The 15,166-nt window shown below is 41.3% G+C and overlaps 1 protein-coding gene across 2 annotated transcripts in view; it reads right to left on the reverse strand.

The window, feature by feature from the left end:
• The window catches only part of rapgef3 (Rap guanine nucleotide exchange factor (GEF) 3), a 43,254-nt gene that overhangs the window by 18,246 nt on the left and 9,842 nt on the right, over window positions 1-15,166 (reverse strand). For both annotated transcript variants that reach the window (XM_050065289.1, XM_050065288.1), the window contains one exon: window positions 8,021-8,065. In XM_050065289.1, coding sequence (XP_049921246.1) covers window positions 8,021-8,065 — 45 coding nt within the window. The remainder of the gene's footprint in view (window positions 1-8,020; window positions 8,066-15,166) is intronic.

A 15,166-nucleotide genomic window follows, 5' to 3' on the forward strand; every position in this document is an offset into this window, starting at 1 on the left:
AAAACCTGTCAGCCACTGATGCAGAAGCAAGGCTTATGTAACAAGAATGTGCTTTGTTTTTGGCTGTAATGCGCCTGTCCTATTTCAGGCCTTTTCACGCTTTGCAGCATGCTCGGCTTCCATTTCAGAAACAAACTGGATCAAACTACCACCCAACAATATTTACTGTCTCAAAACTCCAGTTGGTAACTTTGACAGAAATAACTGTCATATTTGCTGACTCTCAGTACGTTTACATGCACAGCTTAATTGAGCTATGCTCAAAATTCGATTTTGGCCTCTCATCGGACTTCTGTCCTTGTCCCAGTTTACATGCAACTGAGAAAATCAAATTACTGATGGGAACATGTCCTCCTCCTCAACACTAGGTGGTGATATGCGTCGTTTCAGCGGGTTAATACAGCCCCCTTTCCGGTTGACCTATTACGTCACTTAATAATAAACAACTGGAGTCAGGCGGCAGACCGGCATTTTCGAACAACAGCAAGATGGATAATCGTACAGCTTTGTTCATCTCGTACGTAATGTACGTGTTACTGATTGTGCAGATAAGGTGCACGCTATCCCTCGTGGTCATGGTGATTTCCAGAGGTAGACAAGAACGCCTTATGCTGTTGGAGGGCTACAACAATAGCATGTCTTGTCTGTTCCAGGGTCATACGCCAGCGCGGGTGGTGTAGAGCATGCGCACATGCATTGTCTAGTTTAACCCCGATTAAGGCGTATACATGCCGAAGAAAATCGAATTCCAATTGCATAATCTGAGTGTCTTAATCGGAGTTGGAGAACTCCGATATTAGTTGGAGTAATGCGTTTACATGCATTTCAGTTGTCCAGTTATAGTCAGATTAAGGCAATAAATCGTTTTTTTCAAGTGTCATGTAAACGTACTGACTGACACCACATCCTGACAGTAGTTGCCTACATGAGACAGATAATCTGCGAAACCTCTGCCTCCTCTTAATGCTTCTAATGGCATTTGTACTGCGTTTGGACCAATAAGATCTGAAGGTTCTCTAAAGGCAGATTTGTAGCTGTGTGTCAGCTCCACGCAAGTGGCCCACACCACCTCCAAAACGCTAATCGACTGTGGGTTTTCTGTGAAATGCTGTAAAGTTTTATTGATTCAAAACACACATTAAACGGGTCCATGTCATTGGTTCGACATCCCATTAGTCCGACTGTCTGCGGTGCTTAACGGCTCGCGGCGGGCGTATGGTGCGCCGCAACCGGCTTGAGGCAGGCAGGCTCACGGCTTATGTGTTTGCCACTTTCTTTTTCATTTTAACCCACACCATGATCTTTTTCTGACCCTAACCAAGTGGTTTTTGTGTCTAAACCTAACCAGACCCCCTAACCAAGTGGTTTTTGTGTCTAAACCTAACCAGACCTTAACCACAGGGCATCATGATGATTTTGGAACGGACTTCGTAACAATGAGTTTAATATGGTTGGAACAATGGGATGTCGAACCAATGGGCTGTCGAACCAATGGGCAGTTCCCCATTAAACACGGCTTAAAGCAAAAATATCACACACAAGTACACAAAATGGCTTCATAATAACTCAACATTCACAAACAAAACGCTTGCCTTGCTAACGAAGAAAATAGGCTACATTTATGGGTTTATTTTGTCGCTTGGGCAGCCATCTTGCAATTGATTTCTCATAACACTCGCTTTGGACTGTGCCTCCGTTTAGGGGGCCATGTTGCCCTAACACTTCACAAAACACCTTATGATACCACACACGTTTTTCACACAAATACAACATGCTAACCTTATTAGCACAGGCCTAGGACATTCTACATTGGATACATTAGCCTAGCAACTAGCGGATTTTTCCTGTACTCATATGAAGTAGGGAACAACACCAACATTTAATAAAGGTAGTGTTTCAAACTCCATTCTCACACACAGTTGACCAACAAATCAACTGTCTTAGACTAGACACGTTTTCACCACGAAAACAACATGCTAACATTATTTGCACGGGATATTTTGCATTGCATACATTCGTTTTCCTCTACTCATATGAAGTAGGGTAGAACACCAACATTTAACAAAGGTAGTGTTACAAAATATGGCTCCATTATGACTCACAAGGTTCACCAACAAAACAATTGACTTATACTAGACACGTTTTCCACACAAATTTAACATGCTAACGTTATTAGCGCAAGCCTGGAACATTTTACACTGCACAAATTAGCCTAGTGGCTAGCAGACTGTTTAGCTTTAAAGTGAAAAAGGTTGCTCTGGCCACTGGCTCGACTGTTTTCACCTGGGTCACAAACCCTCTCATTTTACAGCTAAACAGTACACTAAAATATGTTTCTGAAAACACTTGAGGCAATTAATAGGCAATGCAGTAACAGAATCTTAATTCATATTTGATCAGCGCTACCTAGTTTGACAATTTGACCACAGTTAGCAACTATTGACATGATTGACAGCTGTCGGAGCAGAGAGTTCTCTGCTCTGAGTGGTTGTTTTCATTCAGGTGCATTTAATTCTTTCACATGCCATTAGAAGCACTAAGACGAGGCAGAGGAACATGATTTTTCACAGATTATCTGTCTCGTGTACTATTGTCAGGATATAGTGACAGTTTTATCAGTTATGATAAAAACAGTTACTAACGGCAGCTTTAAAGATTGTCAAAAGTAGACATTTGTATTCTGCTTCCTCCCTGTTGGACTCCGTCTCTCACATTTCCTGCACCGAGTCTTGTGATTTCACGAGTGACTCAGATGGTTGCCTGTTTGTGCTTTGGATTTTCCTCAAGCCACTTCTATTTGCCCAGGGTGGTGGTCTTGAGATGCACACAGAAGCTAACGATGACCATTTACTATGTCAGTGTCTTCTCTACGTCCAGTGTATTTAAATCTGGACCCTTTTCCCCCTTGTTTTTGTTTGTAGGTGACTCTGGGGAACAACAGCTTTTGAAATCAGTCCAGTATTGAGTGAGAATGCTGCAGCTGATAGCCTCCAAACACACTGCAATGTAACCACTCGTGGTATGTTTACACCGTCAGTTTACGTTCACTAAAAGTGCTTGTTTTTGCAACTGATAGGCTCAGATTATTATTCCAAGTGTCTGACAACTCTCAGAAAGATTCTCTACAGAGATAGACCTGTTTGTTTAATATTAAGATCCTCTTTGTTTAACCATAAACAGCCCCAGCACTGCCCTCATCCAACCCACCAGACTCCATTTGAATAAAGACTAATTTTAGCTTGTATAGAGGCAGCATATTTTCACATCTAACTGGGTAAATAAGGGTTTGATTCAACCAACCTAGAAGTGGTGATTGTTGGAACAGTGGAAAGACAAACCAAGATGATAATTATCAGTTTAATTTTTTTTCTGTCAGCTTTTAATGAAGTGTGTTTTACAATGACAAAATTTGTGTTTCTTTAAATGGAGTCTGGTAGTTTGGCAACAGAAATTTCAGGGCTATTTCTGGTTAAACAAAAAAAGAATCTTACTCTTCAGGTTTATTTAAATCTCTATAGGAATCCTTTCCATTAGTTGTCAGCACTTAAAATAACAATCGGGGCCTGTCAGTGACAAAACAAGCACTTTTACTGGACGTTAATTGACGGAGCGAACATGCCCCGATTTGTAACGTTGCAGCCTGTTTCAAAACAGGCAAAACAAGTCTCACTTAATACTGGACCAGTTTAAAAATTGTTGTTTCCATTACTCTCTTAGACACGAAAACGTGGGGAACTGGGGTCCAGGCTGAAAAATACTGAACCCTGTCGCAATGTGAGGAAACAGCTATCAGAAACGTCATGCACCCTTTGCCTCCTCTAGATTTCTGCAACTCATTCAGGATATAAAAGCTATCTACTGACCCATGCCTTAATGACTCCAACAGGACCTTTGCTCTTTGGGGGCTATGACAAGTATAACAGACTACTGTGGGTACCACTGCACAGCACACACTTCAACCTATCACACCCACATCAGCCCGTTCCCAGACTTGACATCAGCAGAGTAAATGTGCCCCCAGGCGTCTGCTGTGCCCCTCTGGAGCTATGTTGTCTAGAGGTCACCAGTATTCCCAGGGGCCCATTTTCCCCTGGGACTCACGTTCTCAGGCATGTCAGCTCCAAAACTTATTTTCTTGATGAGGCAATTTTCCATTACCTAACCCAGTCCTTTTAAAAACAATATCAAAAGCCATATATCACTGAGGGGGAGCCTAGCCCCCGCCGCCCAGCCTGACCATCACATTAACATGCAGAAACATTTTCTACTCCTGTGATTCATTTCAGCGCTGCCTGTCTGCCGTGAACCGGTGTTTATTGTCTGAATGTAGGTCACCTAATCATGTTATCTAAGAACTATAACCCACAGGTAATTGTTCCAGCTGAGCTGAATTACAGAGCAAACACCTTTCCCAAGTACAATACACACTCAGCCAGTGTGCAGTGACCAACACTGATGTATGGGCCATCTGTAAGGCTTGTACAGGAAGTTATAACCCATTTTATGACTCCATTGTGCTGCTGAGGTCATTTTGCAGTCAACAGCGTATACTTAGAAAGTGCTTTAAGTCTGCTAATGTCAAGTGAAGTGATCGACTTCATATTGGTTTACACTTGAACTATCAACATATTTTATATTTGCCTATAATCCTAAATTACACCTGTTTTTGCAAGGCTGGCTGCAGAACAGCTGCTTTACAGTTTGCTCACTCTACAGCGAGTCTTTACTATCACACAGGAATGAACAGGCATTTGGTTGAAGGAAGACAGTGATTGTATTTATCCCAACACAATCACATGATCTATCCTGTGTATTTTTCTCTTTAACTTCAGTCTCGCCCTGGCTGATTTAAGTGTGCAGTGGTTTGGTTTCATGCATTTGTCCTGTGGGGTGGAATGATGATGAGCACAGTTATTCATTGTCTCCTCTGTAGGCGAGACATTTCTCTGTTTCCTACTCTCTCTGTGACCCAGGTGGGCTGTGTTGTGTGAGAAGCAGCTTCAGATAAACACTGTGTGAGTTGACGAGGAGCGTTATGCAGCCCTGTGGACTTCAGATACCTGACTTTTGCCATCTTACATGAGGAAAGTACAAGACCATACTTCAAAACATTTCCATGCTGCAGTATGACTGATATGGGTTTTTCCAGGCCTTTGATCAGGTCATTTGGCATCAGTTTCAGATCTTTTAAGTCATAGCTGTAGTTTATGTGAACTTACACTGATGACCTACGCTAGATGTGTATGGGAAAATTGCCAAAAGAACACAAACATATTATATAACTGTGCTATGTATATGTATTTGTGTAATCCACAAAGTCCTGTACCTCTAAACAGAGCAACCTTGGTGCTTTTCTGACAAAAATTACACTCTCCAGGAGTTGCCTGGAAAATGTCAAACTTTTGTCACACAACTAAAAAAAAAAAGTACTTCTAAATGCGAAGATCAGTAACTCGTAAGCATGTGAACAAGAATGGTGAAACATTTATAAACTGGAGCACAATCAAACACAGGTTATTAAAAACAATCTGTCTTTTACAGTGCTATCAGAATGTATGATGCTCATTAGTGATTTAAGAATCTGGAGCCAACATTTGCCAAGCAACCAAACAAAGCTCAGAGAGGTTAGCAACACCCGCTTCCTGCAGACATGAGTACTCTGTCCTCTCTTTCTTCTCTCTCCAGAACAAAACACACTGCGCAGGCATTGATTCTTTGGGGTTGAAATGCACTCGCTTTCTCTAAGCCTGTTTACACCTGGAGTTAATGTGCCTCTTGAGTGATCGGATCACCAGTGGACAGCTCTAAGAACAGATGTGAATACACCCAGTGTGTCCTCAGTGCATCTTGAGATCTGATCGCTCAGACTACATTGAAAGGTGGTCTGGACTACATATGGGCCCATTCTTTCAGTGGACCGCTCTAAATGTCTGCTCACACCTGCCATTAGTCACATGTGATCAGATCTCACCCAGTTCTAGATGCAAATAAACTCTGTTTGCAACGACCAAATGCTTTGTTGATTATAAGCGGTGGGAAGTTTGTCAGGCATATGAACAATGTAGCACCAATTTACAAGTTTGCCTTGAGGGAGAGTCCACCTACCCACACATGCAAAGTGACAGGGCTAACTGTTAGCATCGCACTGCTAATGTTACCTAAGAGCTACTATGAGGTATAACAACTGAGTCAAGCCGTTTAATGTATTTGTGTGAGTTTAACAACTGCGGCTATGTTAGCTCAGCTTACTGGGCAGATATTGAACAGACCGTTTGTCTAACCACGTCTAACTCGTGTATCGGCAGCAACAGAAAGTTTGCTTATGGAGTTGGATAAGCAAGGAGTTTAAATAAGAAGGTGAACCTTCAGTCCATCCCAGGACACATTACAGCCCTTCCAGGATGTTGTAATCAAAACATTTAATGCAAACTCAGCCAATCCCTGTGAATTGAGAATGCTGCTCTTGATTGGTCAGAATTTCCATGTGGGAAAAATCCAGCAAGTAAAGCAAACGTTGAAGAAGAGTACACTTGCAACATAAATGTGACGCTTTCTAATGTCACAATGGAGGGACAACTACGCAGGTTGATTTTAGCGCTGCTCATCGTGGACTATATTGCTGTCATTGTTCATTTTAGTCAAACCATACAGTTTGAAAACGAGGCGCGGCTCCAACTAGAAAACAATGTTTTGATGCATTGGATGTACTGAATATGCATATTAAGGCAGTACAGGAGGAGGTGCACATTAATAATCCTCCAGGACTGTAACATGCTCATGTTTAACCCAAACAATGTGTCATGTGACTGCAGTTGGTTCAGATTGAGGTCGAGACACGTTCTCACCACAAATTAACCGCACCAGAGTTCATTTGTAACCAGACCGAGACCACCTCTTCAAGAAGGTCTCAGTTCGGTTGTTTTAGTGCACACCTGAGTGTGATTGCTGTGTTCACACCTGCCCAAACGAACCGCTCCGAGGGGGCAAACGAAATTGAGTTCAATTGAACTGAACCAAACAGGGCAGGTGTGAAAGCACCCTAACTGAAGTATACACACTGGTGAAACAATGTGCAGCACAGACCACCTTTTAATGTGGTCTGATCAGATCTCAAGATACATTGAGGACTCATTGGTTGCATTCACACCTGTATTTAGAGCTGCCCACTTGTGATGAGGTCACCCAAGACGCTTGATAATACCAGGTGTAAACAGGCCCCTCTCTATCACTTCTTCTGTCTGGGTGATCCTCAACAGGTTTCACTTTCCATGTCAGATTCTGCTATGAGTGCTCTGAAAGTTCTCTCCTTGGCATGCTCTTGAAGTCACTGAGATAAGGCAGTGTGAGGGGCCTGGGCTGGGTGAAGCAGGGCTTGGGAGGGTGGGGAGGGTCAATTAACTGTGGGTCCTGAAGTGCCCTTTAGACTCTTGTGACTGCATGCCCCGCTAGGAATGTGCTTTTTAAGACTTGCTTGAGTAGTAATGCAGGATATTATAACAACAAAAGAACAAGTTCAGCAGTTTGAGAGGATGCAAGCACTGCAACTCTGGATGATAGCAGAGATCAGGAGGGCCATGAGGACAGAGAGGAACATCCAGGCGGGTGATAGTTTAAAGACTTAATTCGAGGACTGTGCCAACCAGTGTCATATGGTGGTCAGCTAATTTGCAGAGTGAGAGATAAAAAGGTCAAGAAGCCAGATATGCTCGCAAGCCTGATTATGAAATAGTTAAGGAGGTCTTGCGTAAGGAAGTACAAAGGATATCATGAGTAACTATAAGATGCTAGATAATGACTAATCCTGATGACCAAAGCGCAAAGACAATCCAATTTCCAATGTCGTTTTTATTAAAAATGTCTGTTTTCATTGGAGCTTAAATGTTAAAACTTGCTGCAATCATGCTTCTGCTCTGACACTGTGTCTCTTCTTTTGTTCAGCAGGGGTTGAGAACATCGGATTACTCTCTGCTGCAGGGAGATGATGCACCAAAGCACAGCTCACCAGCTCTGGCAAACTCACCTGCTTCATAGTGTCCTTTGAATTGAGGGCCTCCGGCAGCGGAGTCTAAGAGAAACAGGAAGAGAGAGACGTTATCACCACTGAGCCATTTCTGCACATCCAAAGCCTCTGAAATAAAGCAGATAACTCGCTTTGGAACGGCATTCCACAGGAACTAGCTGGACTGGTCGTTGATGATAATCTCGCTGTGTTTGCACCAAATGAACAGATATAGCCAAGCTGGACTATCCAGATAGAAAGAATAATTATTTTCTTTTCATTGGGATGAAGGTCAACACAAATACATGATCTCAACCTGCGCTGTGTTGCCATTGTCTGCAACGTGGTGTGGGTGGGTGTCAAGTGTGTGTGTGATGAAGTGGGAGGAAAGAGTACATAGACATCGTCAGAGGAAAGTACATGGCCTGCTGCCATGTGTTTTGTTAAGTGAAAAGGTTGCTTTTAAAAATGGACTATTCTTCATGTGAAAAAGCTTTTGTAAATCCCTAACCATTTAAAGATTGAATGAACTGCAGCTGTTGTAACACATACAAAAATGTAACTATACATTAGTTCTTGAGAGTCTCTTACTCTCTGCACATACAAGAGTCAGATCAGCCCTAATTTAAACCTGCTGCCGTGAAGGCTACACATATTCATAGAGGTGACGGGTCATTTGGGGCAACCTGCTAATAACAGAAAAAAGTAGGGTTTGGGGTTTTAGTGGTAGTCAGTAACTTAGAAACGGATATAATTCTGGATGAATGCATGATGTCGTATGACGTTGCTTATGTGTCATTATTAGCCTATACCATTTAAAGTCAGTGGCTGGATAGAATCTAGTAGTAATTATAATAATATACTGAAGAGGACACATCCCTCCTCTGATAGTCAAATATGCTTTTTGGTCTTGTCCTTCCATTCAGACTTTCTGGAAGGAAATGGCAACAATCATTTAAAAAACTTTGGGTTTTAATATTGGTACAACATCCACTTCCCTTTATCTTGGACATATACCTGACAAACTCAGTAAAGATGACACCTATCTACTAAAGATTTTACTGTAAGCCAGTATAAAAGGCCATTGCAAAATACTGGCTCCAGATAAACTGCCCCACTGCTAGTCTTTTTGTTAATACTGTTTAAACACTTCAATCATCTGGAACAGATGACCTACTCCATATGACTTCAAAAAGAATTGGGAGAAAAACAGTGGAGATGATGCTATGTTTATTCAGCCAGTAAGACAGATCTCACATGATTATTGTATGAACCATATGTGATATCGTACTTTACATTAGGAAAATTTGCCTTGACTTTTATTTTTCTTTTGCCTCTGTACTTATTAGTATTACTTATTATTAAATGTAAAAAATGTTCACAAATAAAAAGTATAAAAAAGGTGGAAAACTAGAATGTAATATGACTGTTATGAAATCGCTGTTGATTATGAAGTATTTTGTGCAGTAAAATGTCATAAAAAGTCAATGTATAGTGGGATATGCCATTAACAATCTCATAGTATGACATAAAAGGTGGCATACAAAAATGTCATTAGGAAGTTAGTTTGTAATAAAAAGTCACTTTTCCTGTGCAGCCCACAATCAATCAATCAGAACTCCTGATTCTATAGATTTTTGTCTCAAAATACTTTAAAATGGTCTGCCATGATTGACTGCAATGCCCAGATGTGCAGTCTCTACCGTGCAAACAATGTGCAGATGCCTTCATGTACAACAAATCACCATAATCCAGAACCAATAAAAACGTCTTACAAGTCTTTTCCTAGCCTCAAAGGAGTAACAGCACTTGTTTCCGAATAAAACCCTGACTTCAGCCTCAGCTTTTTTCCCCTTTAAATTGTGTTTCATTGTGTCATTGTTCTTGTCTCAGGCAGGTTTGTGTGAATAGCTCACGTCCACGTCAAGTGCTTAGAGTGTGGGAAAACATCAGTGGGCATGCCCAAAGGTTGGTGGAGTCAGGAACCACGTTACTGTCAGCTGACAAACATAATTATTGGCCTACAGGGCAAAAGGCATGGTCGCCTTTCTATTTGAAAAACAATTACCTGTGGACAATAATGTTCACAGTATGATTTTATGTAAGACTGAGTGACGTTCATCAGTTCTCTGTCTTATCCATTGCTCCCGACTTGATTGTGTTTGTATGGGCCAAGTGGTAATGGTGACATGTAAGCTGCTCTCGCCACTGAAATTTAGCAGCGGATCTGCCAGCTACGGTAACTTTAATATATATAAATGCATGAAGATCCACTCATTACTAAAAGTGTATGTCATATAAAAACTAAAGTGATGGTCAAAGTTGTTACAGTGAAATTTAAGGTGTGTTGATGGATTCACGTCATCAACTCATGCATTGAGTAACATTACAGGTTAACGTTCCACCTTAAAAGTCTCCGGCAGTCGGCCCAGTCGATAAAGTCGGACAAAAGAGTCCGACTCCAGCTGCTGTGAGAGGCAGAAAAGCATATTTTAATTTAGTCACAGTTACAGTCGACTAATAAAACTCTCCACGGTATGAACAGTGGTTACATGAGCCTCAAAACTAGCCACAATCTTTGGCAGTGGAAATGGAAAAAAGGGTATCGAACTGAACTGTATCGCACCGTACTGCTCGGTGGACACGGGGCTTTTAGTCGCTCACTCTAGAGTGCCAAAGTCACGCCCCTTCCGGTAGAGCTCATGGGACCTTGGATCGGAAAAAATATGAATGGCAGTGAATGAGGAGAGCAATATTATCAGCTTGGCCTCCCCACTGAAATTTTTTCCGATCTAAGGTCCCATGAGCTTCACCGGAAGGGGCGTGACTTCGGCACTCTCTACAGCAGGAAATGGCACTTCAAAATAAAAGCTCTGTGCTTAATTAACTGTACTTTAAAATAAAGTGTGTTTTTCTACAAAGTTGACACGTTTGCGAGTCACTTCCAGTCCATTCAGAATGGCACCACGACCCACTTCTGGACCGCTACCCACCAGTTGGGAACCACTGCGTTAAATGGTGTACACCGGCGTCGTAATGGTGCAGACCCAGGTGTGTCTGATTGCCTCTTGCCCCTCTGCGACATGATTGGCTGTTTGTCAAGTTGACGTAATTAATTCGGTGCTGTCAGAAGTTTGTATTTCTGTTAAAGATGTTAGCTAACTGTAGTCACCATTAACGATGTTTTTATCGTCAGTAACACAAATTAAAAGTCATTGTTTTGAGTTAAAACCCGAGATGAAACACCGCGGTGCCCACCGGCCGCCGGATATCGCCATAAACCAAACCTCTGGTAAAAATAATCACAGTTAACGTTGAGTGGTTCTTCGTGACAAAATGGCTAACTGCTAGCTTGTTAAAGTAGACGCTTTAATTGCTTCCGCTGTGTATTAATATTCGGCGGGGATGCTGCCTGGCCAGGACCAAACTTTTTGGATATTAAACATCTTTCTGAAAGGATTACCAAACATGAAAGCAACGAGATAACGTGGTGAAATTGCTCAAACCCCACTGCTGAAAGTGACAGCGCATATAACCGGGGGACTGAGCAGTATGACAGCACACAGAGGAGAACAGGTATGTGTTCAGTGTGGTAGACTGTGCAGGAAAATGTTGCCACTGATTATTCGGCATCCCCGTGTGTGTGTGTGTGTGTGTGTGTGTGTGTGTGTGTGTGTATTCTGGCCTGTTTCCTCTTTGAGGCATGGTTGTTATGTGTTTATGATCCACTTGTAGATACCGTCGTCCACCTGTATTCCACATGCACATGCTTTCAGTTAACTTAACCCAGAGAGGTATTAAGGCCACTTTCAAGGCAGCAACTAAGATCCAGTATTTCTCTCTGGTAGCTTGTGTACTCAGTGACATGACTGAAACCCTCACACCATGAATGAAAACTGATTTACAGGCACCACATCTCACTTTTGTCTCATCATGGGGTTGCCAGGACAAATATTTACTGAATGGGAAGGGTACTTTTATATAACACGTGAGTTTCTGTTTGTGTACAAAATGTAAAATATGCAAAGTAATCACATGGCATAGCTCACGTTCACATGTACAGCTGCTGTCAATATTGATCAGGACGCTTCTCAACATCACCTCACTGATATCCATCTGTTAGGTATCTCCAGTCACTCTGCAGACAGACTTTGTGGCATGTTTTGTCTGGTGTGCTGTGCAGCCAGCTGTGTCACATGATTGTAGCCTGAATGGCACATTGCCAGTTGTTTTAACTTGGTCATAAAAAAAGGCATTAGCTCCCACTGTTACTGTGGGTGAAAAAACTTGATCACATATTATGATTGATTCCAATTAAAGTATATGACTGAGTATGACTCCATACATCCAGTTACACCATAAATGGCACATGTGCCCCCTGAGTAGACAAAAAAATGTGGAATAACCAGTGTCCTTCCAGGCCTGTGGACAGACAGACGCAATAAGAAACCTTTCTGAATGTGAGGTATTTTGCTCTGCTTTGTCTCCATGTCTCAGCACTGGCATGAAAGAGCAATAAGGACAGGGAGCTGATGTCCTGGCATCTCCTAATAAAGACAGAGCTCAGTTTTGCCCCAGTTAAGAGGTATTTGCCAGCATTAGGTCAGAGAGGGAATTAGCAAATGCCTCAGTGCAAGTTAAAGTGTGCTCATTGTTGGTATCAGGCCTAAATGAACTACTGATCTAAATGAATTACACTCTGCAGCTTTGATTACTATCAAGCCAAAGATGTAGTGTGCAATTATGAAATGAATCTTCCCCTTAGGAATGACCATGTGTACATGTGTCCATTTTATGATTAGAGTGTTTTTTAGTATGTTGTCAACCTGAACTTTACACTTTTGTGTAAATCTTGTAACTGGCCTGGTGAGGACATCTCTGTGGAAGAGCTATTGTGTAATTTATAATGTATAAGATAACCAGAGTAAACACAAACCAACTTGGTCGAGTGACAAGTTTAACCACTCCTGTGACATTTGAGAATACGTGTAGCACTTTATATCGGGCGGTTATTAAGATCAGGTTGTCGAGTGCCAAAACCGGTGTGCCAGATCCAAAACATAATTGTCAGTTGTACTGTATTGTGTCATGTAATTACATAGTGTCATTGTAGTTTGACCTTTTTGTGCTGCTTTACGTGACATTGATATTTGGCTGATAAGGACAGGAAGTTCAGGAAGCAGTCTGTGGAGATTTACAGTCATCTTTGACCTATTGATTCTTAAAAAGTCGAGTAAATTTAGAGCCTCACTGTTCTGTGTCTTCCTGTGACCTGGAGACAAAACCTCCCCTTTGTTCATTCTTCCATGAACTCTTCTGTAAACTGAACAGGGATGTGGTGGTGAAGGTGAACAATAAACAATACACTATTTATAACCTGAGTTTAATAAAAAAAGACTTCTTGTGTCCCCACACCCAAACTGCTAAAACAATAGAGAGATCTGCTCTGGAAGCATTCTTGAAATAGCTGCAAGCTGCTGTTTTTGGGGGACCTGAACTGTGTCATAGTGGATGTGAGAGAAAGGGAGGTAAACTAAACCCCATTTTTACATCCATTTTGCTGAGTTTCAGCATAAAATGTCTCAGATGCTGTTTCATTGTATGCCGGAAGGTGGTTGTCATTTTAACAAAAACTAGGACTTTTAGGGCAATTAAGCCACCATGTGTCAGACACTCAATAGACACCAATTTGCACTGCAAATTATGATTATACTAGCTTTTAAGAATCAAGGGCCAGTTGCACAAAACACCTTCAGTTAAGATTTTCCTTAAAGTCCTGGTTAAGGTGTCCTCAAAATAAAATTGGTTGCACAAAACACCTTTAAAGGAGGATTTAAACTTGTGCGGCAGACCCTACGTACATGGCCTACACCGTTGTGAGCATTTAAACTTGTGTGGTGGTGTGTCTGTGTCACTGCAGTTACACCTCCAAAAAAATAGTCGGTGGTGGGGTTTCTGTGAAGTGCTGTAAAGTTTAGTTGTTTCCAAACTCACATTAAACACACATTTAACATGGCTTAATAGAGACAATTTCAACCACAAGTACACAAATCAGCTTCACTATAACTCGCAGCATTCACAGACAAACACTTGTCTTTATCTGGACGCATTTTCCCCACAAATACAACATGCTAATGTTTTTAGCGCAAGCCTAAGGCATTTTACATTGTATGAATTAGCCTAGTAGCTAGCAGACTTTTTCTCTACTCATATGAAGCCAGGGACAACAGCAACACTTAACAAAGGTAATGTTACATAATTCGGCTCCATAACAACTCACAAGGTTCACTGACAAAACAACTGTCTTACACTAAACACGTTTTAAAACACATATAACATGCTAACGTTATTAGTACAAGTGTATGGTTTTACATTGTATAAATTAGCCTAGCGACGAACAGAGATTTCCTCTGCTCATATGAAGCTAGAATAAATCACACACAAGACTTAAAATGTTATTTTTGTGGAGGCTTTATTGTCTTCACAATTTATTGTTTCTTATGTGTGAAATTAAAGTAAATAAAAGCTTTGTTTCCACCGAGGGAAATGGTTTCAGCTTACAAAAAAAAAAATAGACTGCGTCGAGTTGATGCAGAAGTATTAATCCTGCATAAGTCTTCTCCTTAAGATGTTCTTAAAATGTTTACTTAAGTATTTATGGTTTTCTCCTTGTCTTGATCTTATTCTTAAGGAATCTCTAGACAAAGAACCTTAGCAACCAAAGCAAGGTAAAAACACAAAAACCCAAGGTACCTCTGACTCTGTCTTAACTGCCACATGACTGAGTTTATGGTGATTTTACACAAAAGATTTGACTGAAATAACTTTTGTTGCAATTTCTTCCTACAGTCATTTTGTTTTCTGGTATTCAGGGATCAAATTTACCATGTAGTTTGTGCTGTTTGTACTCCTCCAGAGGTATAATCTTTTCCTCCTCTGACCAATGTGTTTTTTTTGTCTTTTCTTCTGCCATTTTTCACTATCTAATTATAAGTCCACTTCATGAGATGATAACAGGCGTCACAGGCATGAGTCCAAGCAAACAAACAATCTCCATGGAAACTTTTACTGCTGTAAAATCTCTTTAAACGCAGTAAATGAGTTTTTCCTTAACTGAGGAAACCTTTTAAGGGATTCTGTCCTTCAGCTAAGGAGAAATTAAGCCTT

The sequence above is a fragment of the Epinephelus moara genome, chromosome 16 (assembly GCF_006386435.1).
Source record: "Epinephelus moara isolate mb chromosome 16, YSFRI_EMoa_1.0, whole genome shotgun sequence".
Taxonomy (NCBI): Eukaryota; Metazoa; Chordata; class Actinopteri; order Perciformes; family Serranidae; genus Epinephelus; species Epinephelus moara.